General features: G+C 51.6%; 1 protein-coding gene across 1 annotated transcript; it reads right to left on the bottom strand.

Annotated features, from left to right (window-relative positions):
- Nucleotides 1-7,607: 7,607 nt before the first annotated feature.
- LOC144266435 (zona pellucida sperm-binding protein 1-like) lies at nt 7,608-19,568 on the bottom strand. The gene is made up of 14 exons (XM_077819890.1): nt 19,537-19,568; nt 18,356-18,600; nt 16,541-16,662; nt 16,235-16,369; nt 15,640-16,120; nt 14,276-14,419; nt 13,273-13,457; nt 13,089-13,186; nt 10,246-10,373; nt 9,963-10,152; nt 9,724-9,874; nt 9,428-9,512; nt 8,305-8,430; nt 7,608-7,747 (listed from the first exon to the last, which is right to left on the bottom strand). Exons 1-14 carry the CDS (start codon nt 19,566-19,568, stop codon nt 7,608-7,610), a joined length of 2,262 nt encoding a protein of 753 aa, XP_077676016.1.

Genomic DNA, 19,568 nt, shown 5'->3' with positions numbered 1-19,568 from the left:
CCAGGAGGTCCAGAAAACAGTGGTGTTAATTCACTAGGAGTCACTGCGTTCTGTCTGAGTCAGTGTTGGAACAGGGCTCTGGCGTGGTGCCAGGGGCTGATGGAGGTGCTATTGTTCTGATGAGGTGTGGAACTGAGGCCCGTGATTGTTAATGATTTTATAGCTCTTTTAAAATAAGATTAAGGGGGTTAGCCCTAGTGGCCTGTGCAGAGTCCAAGTTAGGGGTGAAACTAGTGAAAAAGCAGGGAGGCCTCATACCAGGCCTTGAAGAAACCTAACCTGGCCAAGTATGGAGCTCCACAGACCGAGGCAGGCCTCAGCCTGAGCTATGTGAAACCTGAGGATGGGATGTAAGGACACCTCAATAGGCTTAGGCCTCTTGAGCTTCTCTTGGCTGGTGGTTTTCCTAGGCTCCGTCTGTCTTTTTCTCATGGCACTGCTACCCCTCAGTACGTTTACAGTACAAAATTATTTCAAAATTATTCCATTCGAATTTTCGGAAGCTATTTTATACGTTCGGTCTTCTGTGTCCCTACTAAAGCGGGTGAATTTGGCAGATTGCGTCCACAGTACCAAGGCTGGCATCAAATGTCAGAGCGGTGCACTGTGGGTAGCTATCCCACAGTTCCCACAGTCCCTGCCGCCCATTGGAATTCTCTGGTAAGCTCCCAGTTAAGCATGATGGGGCAAAAACATTCTGGCGGGTGTTTCTGGGTGTGTGTCACCAGAAAGCTACGGCAGACAATCGTTTCGCCCCTTTTTGGCATGCAAACACCATACTGCTTTCAGCAGACGGTGCACCGCTGCTCTCCTGCTACGATGAATCCACCTCTCCAACTCAACTCTGCTCGGCCATTGTGAATCGAGCAACACAGCTTCTGCCGCCAACTCTTCTCTCCCGCTATTGCCACGCTTGCGAGCTTCTCCATGTTGTCTGTCCTGGGCTCCCACTTCTGTGAAAGCCACAGAAGACAACCATTGTCAGTCTTTGTTCGGCTACCGTGACCCAAACAGCACAGCTTCCGCTGCCACTCTGCTCTCCTGCGTTTCGCACCCCTTTTCCAGGATTACCCGTGCAAGCGCCATAGCCATGGAGCCTGATCAGATCTCTGCTGCATTTTGACCATTGTAAATACCTCATGCATTATGCAGCAGTATGTGCAGTACCTGCAAGACTGGGCAAGGAAGTAATGACAGCGTGATTACTATACTGATGAGGACACGGACACAGATGGCACGGCATGTGGCGATTGGGAGATCATGGTGCTAATGGGGCAGGTTCATGCGGTGGAACGCCGATTCTGGGCGCAGGAAACAAGCACAGACTGGTGGGACCACATAGTGTTGCAGGTATGGGATGATTCCCAGTGGCTGCGAAACTTTCGTATGCGTAAGGCCACTTTCATGGAGCTTTGTGACTTGCTGTCCCCTGCCCTGAAGCGCAAAGACACCAAAATGAGAGCAGCCCTCACAGTTGAGAAGCAAGTGGCCATAGCCCTGTGGAAGCTTGCAATGCCCGACAGGTACCGGTCAGTCGGGAATCAGTTTGGAGTGGGAAAATCTACTGTGGGGGCTGCTGTGCTGCAAGTAGCCAATGCAATCAATGACCAGCTGCTATCAAGGCGAGTGACTTTGGGAAACGTGCAGACCATTGTGGATGGCTTTAATGCGCTGGGATTCCCTAAGTGCGGCGGGCAATAGACGGAACACATATCCCCATCTTCGCCCTGGAACATCAGGGCAGCCAGTACATAAACCGCAAGGGGTACTTTTCCATGGTGCTGCAAGCACTGGTGGATCACAAGGAACGTTTCACCAACATCAATGTGGGATGACCTGGAAAGGTGCATGACACTCACATCTTCAGGAACTCTGGTCTGTTTGAACAGCTGCAGGAAGGAACTTACTTCCCAGACCAAAAATTACTGTTGGGGATGTTGAAATGCCTATAGTTATCTTGGGGGACCCAGACTACCCCTAAATGCCATGGCTCATGAAGCCGTACATAGGCACCCTGGACAGTAGTAAGGAGCAGTTCAACTCTAGGCTGAGCAAGTGCAGAAAGGTGGCAGAATGTGCATTTGGACGTTTGAAAGCACGCTGGTGTAGTTTACTGACTCGGTTAGATCTCAGCATAACCAATATTCCAATTGTAATTGCTGCTTGTTGTGTGCTCCACAATATCTGTGAGAGTAAGGGGGAGACAATTATGGCGGGGTGAGAGGTTGAGGCAACTTACCTGGTGACAAGTTTCACATAGCCAGACAACAGGGCTATTAGAAGAGCGCAGCAGGGCACGCTGCAGATCAGAGAAGCTTTGATAGCCAGTTTCATGACTGGCCAGGATACGCTGTGAGAGTTGTTGTTGTTTCTCTTAAAGTTACCTGCCCCCCCATATATATATATGAAAGGAAATAAAGTCACAATTGTTTAATAACCGTTCTGCATTAGTTGTTGCACAAAACATTGAGAGAAATCAGAAGCTAGAGGGGGGTATTGGGTTAGGGGGGTGGACAAGGAGGAGGGAAGGACTAGTCCAGAAACCAAATCAAAATTTAGGATATGCCAGTTTTCTGCTGCTTGTGCAATCCTTTGGGGTTGACTGTGTTGGTCCCCGCAGCCCCCCCCCCCTCCTCGCCATGTTCTTGGGCATCTGGGTGAGGAGGCAATGGAACTTGGGGAGGAGGGAGGGCGGTTATCCAGGGGCTGCAGCAGCAGTCTGTGGTCTTGCTGCCTTTCCCGCATTAGATCCACCATACAGCGGAGCATATCAGTTTGCTCCCCCATGAGCTTGACCATAGCATCCTGCCTGCTCTCATCGCCCACATCCTTCCTCTCTTCATATTCATGTAATGCTTTACACGACTCTGCAATTGTTTGCCTCCATACATTCAACTGGGCCCTATCAATGCGGGAGGACTGCAAGAGCTCAGCAATCATTGTCCCGAGTTCATTTTTTCCACCTTCTAATCTGGACCGGCCTCTGGGACGGAGTAGATAGGGGCTGCATTGAAACATTTGTGCCTGCTGCAGGAGAAGAAAAAGGGAGGGTAGTATTTTAAAAGATACAGTTTAGAGAACAAAGGGGACGCTGTTTCTCAGTGAAACAGGCAATTCATAATACACAGCACGTGTTCTTTCTGTACAAGGTCTCATTTTGCCTCTCATACTGAAGTGCCTGCCACTTTGGTGTGAGTAAGCCATCACATGCGGCCGGGCAACAGAATTCAGCTTGCAGCGCCTTGATTTTTTGTACAACACTGTTCTGTGTCCCTGGAGTAGCCTCTTTCCGTCATGGCAGTGGAGAGTTTAATGTACGTATTTGCGTTCCTTTTTTTGGAACATAGTTGTGCCAGAAGAGATTCGTCTCCCTAACACGCAATGAGATCCAGTACCTCCCGTTCGGACCAAGCTGGAGCTCGTCTGCGAATCCAGGACTGCGTGGTCTCTTGAGATGGTGGACTCTGCACGGTCTCCTGTGATGGTGGACTGTGCTGATGGTGACCAAACAGGAAATTTAAAAGTTGGAGAGGGAAGGCTTAGCTAACTGCAGTCCTGGAAAGCACACTGCCCCCAACCATCACTGCCCATCAGCCAGTACTGACCCCCAGTTTTGCATTATTTAAATACACCATTGGGTTGTTGGAGGAAATAGCTTATTACTATTGTTCTATCCTGGCACAGATCAGTGCTGGCAATCTTGATGCAAAAATTGTAGCTTGCACCACTCCCTGTGGATTGTTTCTGGTACCCTAAGGCAATCATGTGTCTTACTTCTGTGCCAAGATGATACCAAGTCTTTCATGTGCACACAGGCATACATCCAGTTGCATGCAACTTGTATCTCCAGTGTTGCGTTATTGCTTATAGTTGGCTGTCCGCTGCCATACTTGAGCTTTCAGGGAACCCCCTCTTTTCTGTCACAGACTTTAAGGCCAGAAGGGACCATCATGGTCATCTAGTCTGACCTCCTGCGCATTACAGGCTACAGAACTTCACCCACCCACTCCTGCAATAGACCCATGACCTCTGTCTGAGTTAGTGATGTCCTCAAATAATGATATAAAGACAAAACTAAACAGAACCCCCACCTTTACATTAGCTTAAACCTGTAAGTGACCCGTGCCCTGTGCTGGAGAGGACGGCAAACTCCCACCCACAGGGTCTCTGACATGGGGGAAATTCCTTCCCAATCCCCAAAATGGTGATCAGTGAGACCCTGAACATGTGGGCAAGACCCACCAGCTAGATACCTTGGAGAAAGAATTCTCTATAGTAACTCAGAGCCCTCCCCATCTAGTCTCCTGTAGCCAGCCATTGGAGAGATTTGCAGCTAGCAGTCACAGATCAGCCATGTGCCATTGTAGGCAGTCTCATCCTACCATCCCCTTCATAAACTGATGAAGCTCAGTTTTGAGGCTAGTTATGCTTTTTACCCCCCCGCCCCAACTGCTCCCTTTCAAAAGTTGCTCCAGAACCTCACTCCGCTGATGGAGAGGAGCTTTTGTCTAATCTAAAGCCTAAACTTGTTTATGGCCAGTTTATATCTATTTGTTCTTGTGTCTACATTGCTGCTTTTGTTAATTCCTCTAATAGTTATCCCTCTGATGCATTTAGAGAGAGCAGTCATCTCTCTCTCCTCAGCCTTCTTTTGGTTAGGCTAGATGAAAGTATTTCAGTCTCCTCTCCTAAGTGAGGTTTGTTAGGGGGCTTATTCCTTCACCCACTTACTTCCCTGGTCCTTCTCGCATGAACAGAGAGCAACAATACCCAAAGTCCAAAGGTGCAAACAATTCGATGTTTATTGGGGTGAACTTCCAGCAAGCATGATTCCAGTTCCCTTCCTTAGTATCCTCCTTCCCAGCTCTGACACCACAGAGCCTTACACCTGTGTCCCGTTCCTGCCCTTAGCCAAACATGATTCCAATTTCCTTACTCTCATTCCCCCCACCCCACACACCCACCCACCCCCATTCCCATTTCCCCCACACACACCTGCCACCCACCCACCCCCTGACTGACTACAGATTATATAGTAAAACTTGAGTTCTGCTTAGCTATACCTTAACCAATCATTTTACTTAAATTTAACTACCCACTCCTAACATATTGTAACATGATTAGCCAACCAATTATATCCCACCACCTTAGGTAGTTGACACCCAGCAAAATTAATTATACAGCAGACAGAAACAATCACAGAACCAGACAGAGATTATACAGACAGACAAACAATAGCAAAGTGGGAACTATAAATGACAAAACAATACAGAAGTGAGGATTTCACATCCCAGCTATTGATGAGTGAGTTCTTGCCAGACAGGATGCTATCAAACTAAGTTTCCTTTTACATTTGCTAGGCACTTCCCTTTCTCTGGAGGTGATAGGAATACAATCCTGTCCTGATAGTGCCTAACAGCCCAATAGCACCTTATTTCAATGTGACTAGTTTGGAATGTGAGGATGTGACTGGTTGCTTCCCAGCTTATGGCTGCTTCGCCAGAGGCCTTGGCCTAAGAACAGGGCCTCAGATTGTTACAGTAAGAGAAGGACCTTACACTAGCAGACAGTGATTTTGATGCTCTTTTATACCTCTAACTAGCTTAGTGATAAGAAAACACCTAAATTCTTAAAGTACAGGCCTCTGCAGACAGACCTGAATATCTATATCCTAACAAGGTTATCCATTTCTCTGGATACACTAGTAGCCCTTCTCCATATCTGGTCCAGTTTGAATTCATCTTACACATGGGAGACCAGAATTGAACACAGTATTCCAGATGAGGTCTCACCAGTGCCTTGTATAATGGTACTAGCACTTCCCGCTCTCTACTGGAAATACCTCACCCGAGTATCCCATGACTGGGTTAGCCTTGTTCCCAGCTGCATCAGAGTGAAATCTCAGAGTCATCCTGTGATCAAGCAATACACCCAAGTCTTTCTCCTTCTCTGTTGCTTCTAGCAGATAAGTGCCCAGCTTTCAGCAATAATTCTCATGGTTAGTCTCCAAGTACATGATTTAAGCACAGAAGCAACAGCCTTTACAACTACAGCACGATCTTTATACTACTTTGAATTTTAGCAAATGGCAAATTCATTGCCTTGTGCCTATAAACCACCAGGCTTCCATTCATTATTGTGCCAAGCCATCACACAATGCTTTTTGCAGAGAGTAACAAAAAGCATGATCCCTGCTGCCATCCTCTTACAGTCCAAGACTCTGACCTTGCAACACTCCATTTTGGGATGTGGGAGTACACAGGTGCACCCAGTCAGGCAGAGCAGGGACTCAAACCCATGTCTCCTAGATCTCAGGCAAGTGACCATGCATTTCTAGGATACACATGCCTTTCTGCTTTTTCCATGGAGGGTTTTGAGGCATTGGTTTTGCCTACTGCAGAATGAACATTGACATTTAATGAACAGTTTGTGTTGCTTGGCCAGCCCTCAGCACGTGCTTAACTCCATGCATGCGTGAAGTCCCCATGAAGTCATTACCACATGCACATTAAGTGTCTGCAGGATCTGGTCCCACAGTAGGCTACCCTACAAGATGGTAGTAGAGGGGTTAGAACAGTTACACCATGTTAGCGTGACAGTCCCTGTGGGTTCTACAGTAGGTGGAGGGTGTTGACATGGTAGGAGCAGTGGGAGAGAGGATTTTAGCTGTTGGAAGGGGATTTGGAGAGGAGCTGGAGGGCTGTAGTTTCCCCAGGCGAGATAGAAGGAAACTAATGCAAATGGAGAAGGGTAGATTGCTGTGTAGACAGAGGTGAGTGCGTAGATGTAGCCGAGGTAGCTTTGGCCTAGCCAGATCAAGCAGTAGAGCAACAGCAGCACAGGCTACCCACTGGAGTACGACCCAGAGTCCCAGCTAGTCTTGTATAGGCCATGCTTCCACTACCGTTATTTCAACTAGCTGGATGAAAGCTAGCTCACTTAGGTCTGTGTGTGCGCACTACAGCCATGCTTTGGAGTGCCCCATAGATATAGCTTAAGGGTCAAGAAGCAGGAGATACCAGTTATGGGGCAGATCCCAGCTGTCAGGCAGGATGCTTAAGGTCTTGAAGCATCAGGTTTCCCAGTCACTAACACAATGGGGAAATCTTCTCCACCTCCTGTAAGCTAGGGGCTGGCCACAGCCCCCACAGAAGACACAAGGGTTTCTAGTTACCAGACTTAGGCTTGTCCCCCAGCTGGCTCACATGGACTTCATGTGAGACTGGCAAGCGCCAGTAGTTCTTATTGCGTGCCCAGTGGAGTTAGAATCCAGCTATTCACAGTAAAGTTAATCAAAAAGTCTCTAGGTCGGCTGAGTGGCTTCCCCTCCCCCCAGATAGGACCCCAGGAGACGAGAGAAAGCCATTTGATTTACCTTGCAAGCTAGCACTAGACAGTCTTCTTCCTGTCCTCTATGCCACATCCTATTCTGGTGTCTATCCCTGCAGAGAGGTCTGTTCTGCTGCTGAATGGGGAAGAGCTACAAGGCCAGTAGTAGACCCCTGGCCTCAACAACTGCTGTTCCCTCCCGCAGAGGGACACACGCTACCACAAGACATTAGTGCACTCCACAGATTTTATTTCTGCTCCTCTCCCTTATTTTACAGTCATCTGCCATGGAAGATTTGGGACCTTGTCATCCAGCTGCTTCTCCTATGGAGTAGTGTCACAGTAACGAGAGAAGCCACAACCACCAATGAAAGCATGGCCAGAAGCACCAGGGTCAGGTCCAGTCTGGAGACAGGGTCTGGAGGAGGAGAGGTTAAGACAATCCAGATTTCTGTAGGGTCTAAAGTGTGGAGATGACACCTAGACTTCCCTGCCCCAGTGGTGCTCCCCCTACCGCTTAGGCCAGCCTTCATCAGAAAGGTACTTGAATTGTCAACTCACTTTTTAGACTGTGAGCCAGCACCACCATCCCATGGATAGCCATCCAATAGAGGGCAGAGGCAATGCTAGCCCCAGTGCATTGAGTGCCACAGAGGCTCAGGGCATACAAGTCACCATTGAGGTGCCATAGTGTCCCCCCCGCCTCCCCCAAGTTTGCTGGTTTTTGAGACATCCTATGAATGTCCATAGGATAAGGATATAACCCAATATTGGCCCACTCATAGGAAGCACTCACAGGTATGGTGTCAGCCAGCATTAGCTTACATATGGATCATCAAGGAGTGACTTCTGCATGTAGCCCCCCTCCCCCCATGAACATTTATATTAGAACCCCCTAGACAGCACTGACTTGCTGTATTCCAGGTTACTGTGCAAGATGCCAGTTGTCCTACTAGGGTTTAACAGAAACCTCACCCTTGTTCTCATAGACGTGCTCTCTCCACGGCTCAGGGCTCTCCTGGAAGATCACAGGGCCAGGAGAACTCACCAGGTCCTGGGGCTCTCCTGTCCCATTGTTGATATCCAGGAACCGGCGGCCTCCTGGCAGATGGAATGGAGAGTTAGGGAGCTGTCTGTCCAGCGCACTCACAACCAGAGGGCCCATCGTGATGAAATGCAGCGTCACCATGGACTCAACCATGAGCCCTTACAGGCCTCCTGACAGGTTGTGGTACCAGGTATTAGATCTTCCTGAATTGCTTATTTGAAGTGTGGGAGAAGTTGGGAAGAAAGGCCATTTCATCAGGAGCAGCAGACGCTCCACTCTCCAGAGGCAATTTCTAGTATTGTCTCCTACATAGGGCAGTTGTAGGCGATTAGGCCATTTACCTCTTCATGTTAGCCCATCATACCCTAGCTAGCGCTACAGGACATGGTAGAGGTACCTAACGAGCTGGGCTGAACGCCTTGCACTCAGTGTATAGCACAGGGCTGGGCAAACTTTTTGGCCTGAGGGCCACATTAGCACTGTAAAACTATATGGAGGGCCAGGTAGGGAAGGCTGTGCCTCCCCGAAGAGCCTGGCTCCCTCCCAATTCCTGCCCACCTCAGAAACCCCCTCTGCCCCCCAACTCCTTGTCTCCTAACGGCCCCCTGGGACCACACCCCTATCCAACCCCCTGCTCCCTGACAGCCCCTGCTGGACTCCAATGACTATCCAATGCCCCCCGACTGCCCCCCCCCGAACCTCTGCCCAATCCAACCAGCCCCTGTCCCGACTGCCCCCTGGCACCCTCTGCCCCTTTTCCAATCCCAACCCCCTTATGATGCTGCTCAGAGCAGTGGGAGCTCACAGCTCCTACCGGAGGAGAGTGCTGGAGGCGTGCTGAGGCTGCGAGGGAGAGGGACAGCACAGGAGGGGCTGGGGGCTTGCCTCCCCGGCCGGGAACTCAGGAGCTGGGCAGGATGGTCCTGAGGGTGGTATTCTGCCTGTCCTGCTATATCAGAGGTGGGCAAATCTCTGTTCACTATGAGTCCTCTGGTATTTGGGATGGGAGCTTGTAGAAACCCACATGGATTTCAGACCACTCCGACTTACTTGTAGCAGCTCCTGATGGGCACATGGTCCTGCAGGGCTCCAGCCGGGAGGGGTAGCAAGCTGAGGCGCTACAGTAAATGTACACCTAAAATCCACACAAGTGAGAATGGAGTGAGTGAGTGACTGGCCAGTGCTGGTAGGAGGCAGGAAGCAGATCCACAGCTATCAGTTTGGTTCTGCATGTGCAGCGCCTCAGCGGAGGCTGAGGAGGTCAGGACCTGACTCAGATAGGAGCTCCTGCCCCTGCACTCCGACTTCCCCCTCCTCACCCGCTTTACATGTGGGCCCCTTCTCACCTCTCCCTCAAGTGCCACCTGGGAGGCGGAGTCCACAAAGGCAAAAGTGGAGAGGACGAAGCGCTGGTGGTGAGTCGGGAAGGGCAGCTCAGATGAGGCCGGGCCCACGGGCACAAGCTGGGTTCTGTAGTTGTCTCCCAGGAACAGGCACCTGGGAGCAAGACATGAGAGAAGGGTGGACCAAGGAAACCGCCTTCCTCCTCCCCAAGCCATGCTCCCCCTCCATCCCAGCCACTCACCCGTCCACCAGGATGGGCCACTGCGGCTGCTGCAGGGGGTTGGCGCTTGGGGTGGCCCAGCACTGGTGCAGAACCAGAACCAGGGACGGGTCTGTTCTGTGCAGGATGCGAACCTCCATGTAGACAGGGTCCCTGAGCACCTTCACCACAGGGTAGTCTCTCTCTGTGAGATAGGATCTGTAGCTCGGGTCTGTGGGGGAGAGGGTAGGAGGAGAGCAGAGCTGAGACACCTGTGGTCCTTCAGGGGGATGGGATCTCCGTGCTGGAGTGAGGGGTCACCTACCTGTGGCGATGCGCAGCTCAAGCCGGAGGGGTCCTGCCTGGGTGACTGGAGCAGGTGTGGGGGGCAAGAAGACCTCGACCTGGACTGGCAGAAAGTCACTGGCATTGTAGATGCAGCGAGCATGGAGGCTGCACAGGAGAGAGCAGAGGGAGGAGACAGGGGCTGATGCTCTGTGACTTCAGATTGAGGCCATGTGGTTTCTGGCAGTGACCTTATTAGTGCTTGAGACAAGCAGGATCAGGCCCTATCAGTACTTGGATCGGAGACATCCAAGGATGCTAGTGGATCAACCCTTTTAGCAACTCAGATGTTCTTCCCTCCAACTCAGGGACTCAGCAGGAGTATCTGAGCACGGCCACATAGGGCCTTCTCAGACAAGCTAGAAGCACCTGCTTACTTGTCCTCACATCTCTTTTGGCAGCATTCTTAATGTACGCTGGGGAATAGTCCTGCTCCTGTGGGGAACTTTCCTGGCTTCTGCACTACCCCGGTGAAGTGGGCTAGCGAAAGGATCCGAGTCCTCGCTCCCACTTCCTTTATCCAGTGGCCTCCCTGCCCTTCAGGGCTCCCCTCCACTCTCCTGTCTGGCAGAGTCCTCGTAACCCCAACAAGGCTAGGCCCAGGATTCTGGGGGGCGGGGGCTCAACCCCCAACCCTGCTGTGGTCACCTAGGACAGGGGCTAGGGTGTCCCCACTCCGGGGTACTCTCTCTGCACTGGGCACTTCTGACCCATGACCATTACATACAAGGTAAAGCAAAGGCAAGTTACTTAATCAACAATTTTAGAAAGAAGGAAACATGGGAAAGGTTAAAGGAAACACATGACCTGACTGTGTGACCCAGGCAAATCCAGCTCACACGGAGGACAGGACCTCCCTGGCCTCCTGACTCTGATTAGCCTGCCCACCCTGTCATTCAGGCTGACCTGGAGCATTGGCCTCTCCGCATTGTTCCTGGGGACTGTCACTCTCAGGGTCCTGATTTCCCATAGATCCTTCCCCTTTTAGTACTGGGAGCTAGCCAACCAGTACACCCCACTGAATGTTAGTAAGGGGGCAACCGTCCTTACATCAAGTTTGCCACCAACTGTTATCCAAGCTTTCTTTCTACCAACCCTGTAGGGAGTTATTAGTCCCTCAGGGTGGCCCCATGGAGCCCTTCTCGGGTCAGGCTGGCTGTGCCTACTTGCCATTGGAGATCGCACAGCAAGTGGCATTTACAATCATAAGATTAGGATTGGAAGAGCCCTCAGGTGGTCAGCTAGTCCAACCCGCTGCTCAAAGCGGGACCAACCCCAACTAAATCATCCCAGCCAGGGCTTGGTCAAGCCAGGTATTCAGAACCTCTAAGGATGGAGATTCTGCCACTTCCCTAGGTAACCCATTCTAGTGCTTCACCACCCTCCTAGAGGGATAGTCCCGTCCCCAATAGCCATCCTAGACCTCCCCCACTGCAGCTTGAGACCATTGCTCCTTGTTCGGTCATCTGCCGTCACCGAGAACAGCCAAGCTCCATCCTCCTTGGAACCCCTTCAGGTAGGGGAAGGCTGCTATCAAATCCCCCCTCACTTGTCTCTTCTGCAGGCTAAATAAGCCCAGGTCCCTCAGCCTCTCCTCATAAATTATGTGCCCCAGCCCCCTAATCATTTTTGTTGCCCTCTGCTGGGCTATCTCCAAATTTTTCCACATCCTTTCTGTTGGTGAGGGCCCAAAACTGGACACAGTACTCCAGATGGGCTTCACCACTGCTGGATAGAGGGGAATCATCACTTCCCTCCATCTGCTGGCAATGCTCCTACTAATGCACCCCAATATACCAGTAGCTTTCTTGGCAACAAGGGCCCACTATTCATTCGTAGCCAGCTTCTCGTACACTGTAATCCCCAGGCCCTTGTCTGTAGAACTGCTGCTTAGCCAGTCGGTCCCCAGCCTGTACCAGTGAATGGGATTCTTCCCTCCTAAGTGCAGGACTCTGCACTTGTCCTTATTGAAGCTCAGATTTCTTTTAGCCCAATTTTCAATTTTTCTAGATCTCTCCCCCCAACTTAGTGTTATCCATTAACTTACACCCTCAGCAAGCCATCCCATCATCCAGATCACTAATGATAATGAACAAAACCAACCCCAGGACAGACGCCTGGGGCATGCCGCTTGATACCAGCTGCCAACTAGACAGAGCTGTTGATTGCTACCCGTTGACCTTGATGATCTAGCCAGCTTTCGATCCACCTTTAATTCATTCATCCAGCCCCTACTTCTTTAACTTGCTGTCAAGAACACTGTGGGAGACTGTAACAAACTTTGTTAGAGTCAAGGTATATCATGTCCACCGCTTTCCCCACATGCACAGAGCCAGTTCTCATCATAGAAAGCAATCAGGTTGGTCAGGCATGACTTGCCCTTGGTGAATCCATTTTGGCTGGTCCTGATCACCTTCCTCTCCTCCGAGTGCTTCAGAATGGATTCCTTGACAACCTGCTGCAGGATTTTTCCAGGGACTGAGGTGAGGCTGACCAATGTTGGCATTTGATCAGACAACGTAAAACCTTGACTCTTGGACAGTCAGCTGCACAGAGAGTGTCCTTCCCTTCACAAAGCAAGATTTTGCCTCATTAGGGATCAGGTGCATATCCCCTTTTCTGAGTGTGGGGCAGCCTGTGACTGCAGGGAATCCATACCTGTAGAACATCCCCTAAGTCCTTTGGTGGTCAGGAGAGGCTGCTGAAAATTGATGGATCAGATCTTTGCCAGGGGAAAGGATCTGGCCTCACGCTTCCACTGTGGAAGGGCTGAAGCCTGCTCACCATCACTTCCTTGCTAGTCAATAGAGCAGGCCAACTTACATGAAGGTGCTGTCCCGGGTGATGGAGCCGTCCGGCCCAGTCCGGATGTCGATGCCAGAGATCAGCTGGTTCTCATAGATCAGTTTGTCATGGATCACCTGGAAGAGTGGAGACATGGGGCAGGTTAGTCCCCCAAGCCCCTGAGCAGAGCACTCACCCTGGCTTCCCGTGAGTGTCCCCTCACCTGGACTGTGGTGCCGCACTGCATGAGGGGGAAGCGGAAGATCACAAAAGCCTCAGTCATCCTGATGGGGTCACACCCTGCCTGGGCATAGGCTAGCCGGACACTCTCCAGGATGATGGGGTGATCGGACATGTCCCTGGAGACCACCAGAACAAAGTGACCATCCAGGAGGCACTGAACAGTGACTGCAACACAAAGGAGCAGGATTAAGTATAGATGTTCCTGGTAGAGGAATTGGGCAAGAGTTCCATGCCACACTCAGGATGATAGATTGGAGAAGAGCCATGAGAAATATTAGAAAACAGGCCTTGTAGTGACCAAATTCTGTCTCTTTAGACAGAGAGAAGGTTAAGGGGTGACTTGATTACAGTCTAAGTATTTAAATAAGGTGTAGATCTGAGAGCGAGGGTAGTTAACTCTTGGAATGGTTTGTCCAGGGTCATGGTGGATTCTCCATCACTGATAAGGCAAGACTGGATGTCTGCTAAGAGATCTGCTGGAGGAATTATTTCAGGGAAATCCTATAGCTTGTGTTATACAGGAAATCAGACTAATGATCACAATGGTCCCTTCTGGCTTTGGAAGCTATCAAATGAAGCCCCATGGGGGTAAGTGGGTTTGTCTGAGACAGCATGATTGCAGCTCATGTTGTGCAGGAACGAGACACAAGCCGGCAGAGTTATCCATCGATCTGATGATGGAGCACCAGCCTGTACCGTCTGATGGTTCTTCCTCTGCCACCACACATTTGGTGTTGGCTCTCAAGATCTGCCAGGCATTGGGCAACTGAGGAGAGACCGTGATGTAGGAAGGAATCCCTTTGCACACAACTGATGCCAGCTGCAGCCTAGGGTGAGAGTTACAAAGACATTGCATCCAAGTCTAGTTCACCATGCTAGTAGGTGGTGACCAAACTCATCTGAGACGTACGGTGTGTCACCAAGCTTCCCAGGACAGAGATGACAAAAGGCTCCATAAGCTGACATGAGGGCAGGTCTCCTACCTGTGTTGCCATAGTAGCAGGGAGTGGTGAGGTCAGTCTCATCATAACAGCAGCCAGCCTGGAAGCAAGCAGCTTGGCCTGGGGCATCCGCACAGGGCATCTTCCCAGCCACCACACGGCACTGCTCCTCTGTGAGATGCGCCCCTAGAACAGCAGGGTGTGGATTAAGGAGAGCTAGAGAGCCTCTAAAGAGGTCACAAGAGACCCTTCCCCAGAGACTTTTTAAGATCTGTAGTGACCTCTGGACAAGTGGCTGACCTCAGCACCAGTCCAACCCTCCTCCCCTTCCCCAAAGGGCTGCAAGAGCTCCCACAGTGGTCCTCCATCCCAGCTCACCTTGCCCCCCACACCATAACCTCAAACCACATACCACCTCAGACAGCATTGTGCTCAGATCCCCACCCCTGTCCTCCAGATGTAGCATGTTGCCCTTCTCTGATAGCAGGCTTAACATGTCACTTGGAAATTCAGGCTCCTGATCTGCTGCTGTGTCAGAGGAGAGCCCCCACCCACACCCTACAGCCCCCTCAACACAGCCAGCAGCGTGGTCTACTCTAATTTATCAGTTAGCAGTTCTGGGGTGGGTTTCTCTAGCCATCTCATGAAATAGTGAGCAGACGCCTGCTCTATGAATTTTTCCTTTATTGAAGTCACCATCTCCCTTTACGGATGATGGGGCAGAAGCTAGCAGGTTGGCCACCATTTCCCCATAGCCGATCAGAGGAAAGTGTCCCTCATAAACATGGCTGCGAATTTCTTTCATGAGACTGAAGCTGTACCTACAGGCAAAGTGGATGCCACTCTGGTTTAGGGGGAGGGCTAGACAGGACTCTAGGAGAGTGAGGGACTAAGAGCTGTGAAGAGCCTGTGTGAGACACATGGGCGGGGGGGGAGGGGAAGGAGACAGATTGCAAGCAGATGTGGGGGTGAGATATGAAGGGATACAACATCAGATCCCAAACCCTGGGATACTGGAGGAACAGGGGAAGCCCCTCTGAGCAGCCAATGGCAAGGACACATTGGTGCATGTGTGACTGGATTTTGCACCAAAGAAGCTCACAGACTTTGGAAGCAAGTGCCTTCCCCCTAAAGCTTTGAAAAACCAGAAGGCAAATACCCCACCCACCCCCAGTTTATTTGAAGGGGAAGGGGTGGCTAATAGCATGATTTCTAAACAAATCTCATTTTTGATTATGGCTTACAACACTGTCAACACCAGCTCTAACATGGCAGCCACAAGCAAGAGACAAGGTTCAGCTCCTCTGAAGACCACCACAGGAGTCAGAAGTGGACCATGAAACCTTCCATTAGAGGGGACCCACATGCACTCAAACCAGTTAGAGGTCACAGACACCCCCACACACCTATGTTGCTTGGTGGAGGATATATTTGGGGCACCGGGCGCACCAGGCCCGGCTGCGGCTGGGGCACCGGGCGCACCAGGCCCGGCTGCGGCTGGGGCACCGGGCGCACCAGGCCCGGCTGCGGCTGGGGCACCGGGCGCACCAGGCCCGGCTGCGGCTGGGGCACCGGGCGCACCAGGCCCGGCTGCGGCTGGGGCACCGGGCGCACCAGGCCCGGCTGCGGCTGGGGCACCGGGCGCACCAGGCCCGGCTGCGGCTGGGGCACCGGGCGCACCAGGCCCGGCTGCGGCTGGGGCACCGGGCGCACCAGGCCCGGCTGCGGCTGGGGCACCGGGCGCACCAGGCCCGGCTGCGGCTGGGGCACCGGGCGCACCAGGCCCGGCTGCGGCTGGGGCACCGGGCGCACCAGGCCCGGCTGCGGCTGGGGCACCGGGCGCACCAGGCCCGGCTGCGGCTGGGGCACCGGGCGCACCAGGCCCGGCTGCGGCTGGGGCACCGGGCGCACCAGGCCCGGCTGCGGCTGGGGCACCGGGCGCACCAGGCCCGGCTGCGGCTGGGGCACCGGGCGCACCAGGCCCGGCTGCGGCTGGGGCACGTAGCGCATGGTCTCCTCTGGGGTTAAGTCACGTTCAGTGGGCTTGGGGCAGGTCATGTTCACATCATAGGTGGCAGCGACGGCCCTGGCGCTCAGCAGTTCCTCCACTCGGACTTGCAGGTGGTTACGCCCATCCTGCAATAAAGAGACACCAATCAGTCAGTATTGTGGCCTAACAGACTCTCTGTAGGCGCTAAGCACAGCGCCCCCCAGCTGCACAGGCTGCTGTGACTGCAGGTATGGACCCATCTCCAGCTTCTGTTGTTGCTCAGGTACACTGGGGTGAGGCGTGCCAACCCCCCTCACCTTCTTCTGCACATGACAGCCATTGTAGCCAGCTGAGAAGATCATCGCTCCTTGCTCGCCAGATGTGACCCAATGGAGACAAATGGAGCAGTTGGTAACTTCGAAGGGTGTCCCAAACTCATCTGTGGAGAGAGTCATACAGGTCGTGGGTAAGGAAGAGTTAAAGCCCTTGATGAAGCTTAGCCAAGTAGCCATGTTTGGAACAGTGACTGTGGTTTGTCACATCCTTCAGTTTAGTGGAGTTTAGCATGGTGGGAAGCAGCTCCAAAGATACAGGACGGCCGTCATTTACCAAGTCTGACCTAGAGCCAGGAGTGTTAGGATATAGATATTCAGGCCTGTCTGTAAAGGCCTATTCTCTCAGAATTTAGGTGTATTCTTATCACTTGGCTAGTTCTAGAGGTATAAGAGAAAGAATCAAAATCACTGTCTGCTGGTGTAAGGGCCTTCTCTTACTGTGACAGTTTGTGGCCCTGTTCTTAGGCTAAGGCCTTTGGCTAAGCAAAAGAGGCAGCCATAAGCTGGGAGGCGACCGGTCACATCCTCACATTCCAAACTAGTCACATTGAAATAAGGTGCTATTGGGCTGTTAGGCACTATCAGGACAGGATTGTATTCCTATCACCTCCAGAGAAAGGGAAGTGCCTAGCAAATGTAAAAGGAAACTTAGTTTGATAGCATCCTGCCTGGCAAGAACTCACTTATCAATAGCTGGGATGTGAAATCCTCACTTCTGTATTGTTTTGTCATTTATAGTTCCCACTTTGCTATTGTTTGTCTGTATAATCTCTGTCTGGTTCTGTGATTGTTTCTGTCTGCTGTATAATTAATTTTGCTGGGTGTAAACTCATTATGTGCCCAATTATATCCCACCACCTTAATCATGTACCAATATGTTAGGATTGGTTAGTTACGTTTCAGGAAAATGATTGGTTAAGATATAGCTCAGCAGAACTCAAGTTTTACTATATAATCTGTAGTCAATAAGGAAGTGAGTGGGCGTGGGTGGGAGGGGATGGGAACAGGGGTGCGGAAATTGGAATCATGTTTGACTATGGGCAGGAATGGGAACAGGGACACAGGTGTAAGGCTCTGTGGTGTCAGAGCTGGGAAGGAGGACACTAAGGAAGGAAACAGGAATCATGCTTGCTGGAAGTTCCCCCCAATAAACTTCGAATTGTTTGCATCTTTGGACTTCGGGTATTGTTGCTCTCTGTTCATGCGAGAAGGACCAGGGAAGTAAGTGGGTGAAGGAATAAGCCCCCTAACAAGGAGGGCTGAGAATGGCCGAGCCAGGCCAGGCCAGGCCAGGCCATCCCATCCTTGGGCATGACAACAGGGAGGTGATCGCCCACAGAGGGCGCAGGATCCAGGCATCTGGAGCTCAAAGGGCCGAGTTATACCAGAGCTTGGGATACCCAGCCACATTTTGGTATGTCCTTTTACAGTCTCCCCCCAGCAGGGTTCCCTCTTTACCCTCTGCTATTTTGTGGGTCACGGTCAGCAGGCTGTTGCGAGGAAAGACTTTCCTACCTGGATTCAACAGTTGGGCTATCTCCAGTCTTTTCTCCAGGGGACAGGAAGCCACAGACTCTCACTTCAGGAGACCAGGGTACTCAAGATTTGAGGGTAACAGCCAGGCCACCAAAAAGCACTAGAGTAGGACCTTCTTGTTCCCTTCCTAAAGCTCTCATTACATACTGTAGAAGTAAGAGGTTTCCACAGGAGGCCCATAAAACCCTCCTGTATGTCTAAGAGGGCAGACGAGCAGGAGGCTTCTTAGCTTTCTTATGAAGCAGCCAGGCAGCTACTTACCCACAACTTTGAAGCGGACAGTGCGGCCCTGGCTGGGAAAGACCAGCAGCTGCATCCCATAGTCTCCACAGTCATACTCATGTTGCAAGACAGAGAAACTGATCCTGTGGAAGTCCCCCTGCCCAAGGGCTAGCCTTAGGGAGCAGAGCAGCACTAAGCCCACAAAATACCTACAGCCCAACCCCATGGCTGAAGATGCTAAGAAAGAAGCCCTGTCTAGCAGCCACTTCTCGTAAGGGGGGAGGCTGTGGGACCCGAGCTTTGTAGGGTGAGTGAGTGGTGGGGAGGGGGCGGGGTGTGAATCAGATGAGCAGAGAGGCAGCACCTGGGGAGCTGCCTGGTGCTGGGGAGGGGCCGGGTGAAAAGTGCAAAGCTCAGGGTGAAAGGGAAACATAACCATCGAACCCTTCAGCCCTAAGACCCCCCTCCCATTGAAGCCTCCTGTTACGCTACCTTTTCAGTGTTGCCAGCTCTCAGGATTTTATTGCAAGTCCCATGGTAACTGATGTTTTATTTCAAGCCCCATCTCCTGGAAACAAGGAACTAGCTGAGAACCTCAGTGTGCATTCAAAAGAAAAGTAAGTTTCTTGCCCTCACAGTTGCAGAGAAAAGCATAAAAACAGGGCTCAAGCACACCCCAAGTGCCCCAAAAATCAGAAGGCCAAGTTGTCTGGAATCGAGGGGTCTAGTCAGTGTATCCTTCTGGGATCGGATGATTTAGTTGGGGATTGGTCCTGCTCTGAGCAGGGGGTTGGACTAGATGACCTCTTGAGGTCCCTTCCAAGCCTGATATTCTATGATTCGAAGTGGGCGGGCAGGCACAAGGTCGAGTCAGTGTGTAGGTGGCCATGGTATTGAATGAGGCCTTTTTCTTTCTTGTTCTGTGGGATTAGGTTATTGAAAAACTAGAGTGGATACAGAGAAGAGTCACAAATGCAATTTGCCGGCTGGAAGAAGGGCCGGCTAGCAAGAGACTCTCAGTGCTCTGTCAGTTTAGGTTATCGAAAAGGAGATCAAGAAGTAGCTCAAGTACAGTGCCCAAGTACATTCATAGGGCGAAAAGACTGGCTATTAAAGGGCTCTTTAATCGAGTGGAGAAGGGTAGAACAAGATCCAGCAGTTGGAAGTTGGAGCCAGACAAATCCATGGACGATGCGTACAATAGCCTGGGGAGGCTGTACCTCCGCAAAGAGCCCCGCGTGGCCCTGCCCAT

The sequence above is a fragment of the Eretmochelys imbricata genome, chromosome 6, assembly GCF_965152235.1.
Source record: "Eretmochelys imbricata isolate rEreImb1 chromosome 6, rEreImb1.hap1, whole genome shotgun sequence".
Classification (NCBI taxonomy): Eukaryota; Metazoa; Chordata; order Testudines; family Cheloniidae; genus Eretmochelys; species Eretmochelys imbricata.
Note: the sequence above shows the minus strand (reverse complement) of the source record. Positions and strands in the feature narration are given on the sequence as shown.

What these genes read in the sequence shown, in the direction of transcription:
- LOC144266435 (XM_077819890.1), bottom strand. Translation starts at nt 19,568, where the DNA reads ATGGGCAGGGCCACGCGGGGCTCTTTGCGGAG. An exon ending in AGTGCGGCACCACAGTCCAG is followed by an intron (nt 13,187 to 13,272) that starts GTGAGGGGACAC and finishes CCACTCTTCCAG; the next exon opens with GTGATCCATGACAAACTGAT. An exon ending in CCCATCAGGAGCTGCTACAA is followed by an intron (nt 8,431 to 9,427) that starts GTAAGTCGGAGT and finishes TCCATCTGCCAG; the next exon opens with GAGGCCGCCGGTTCCTGGAT.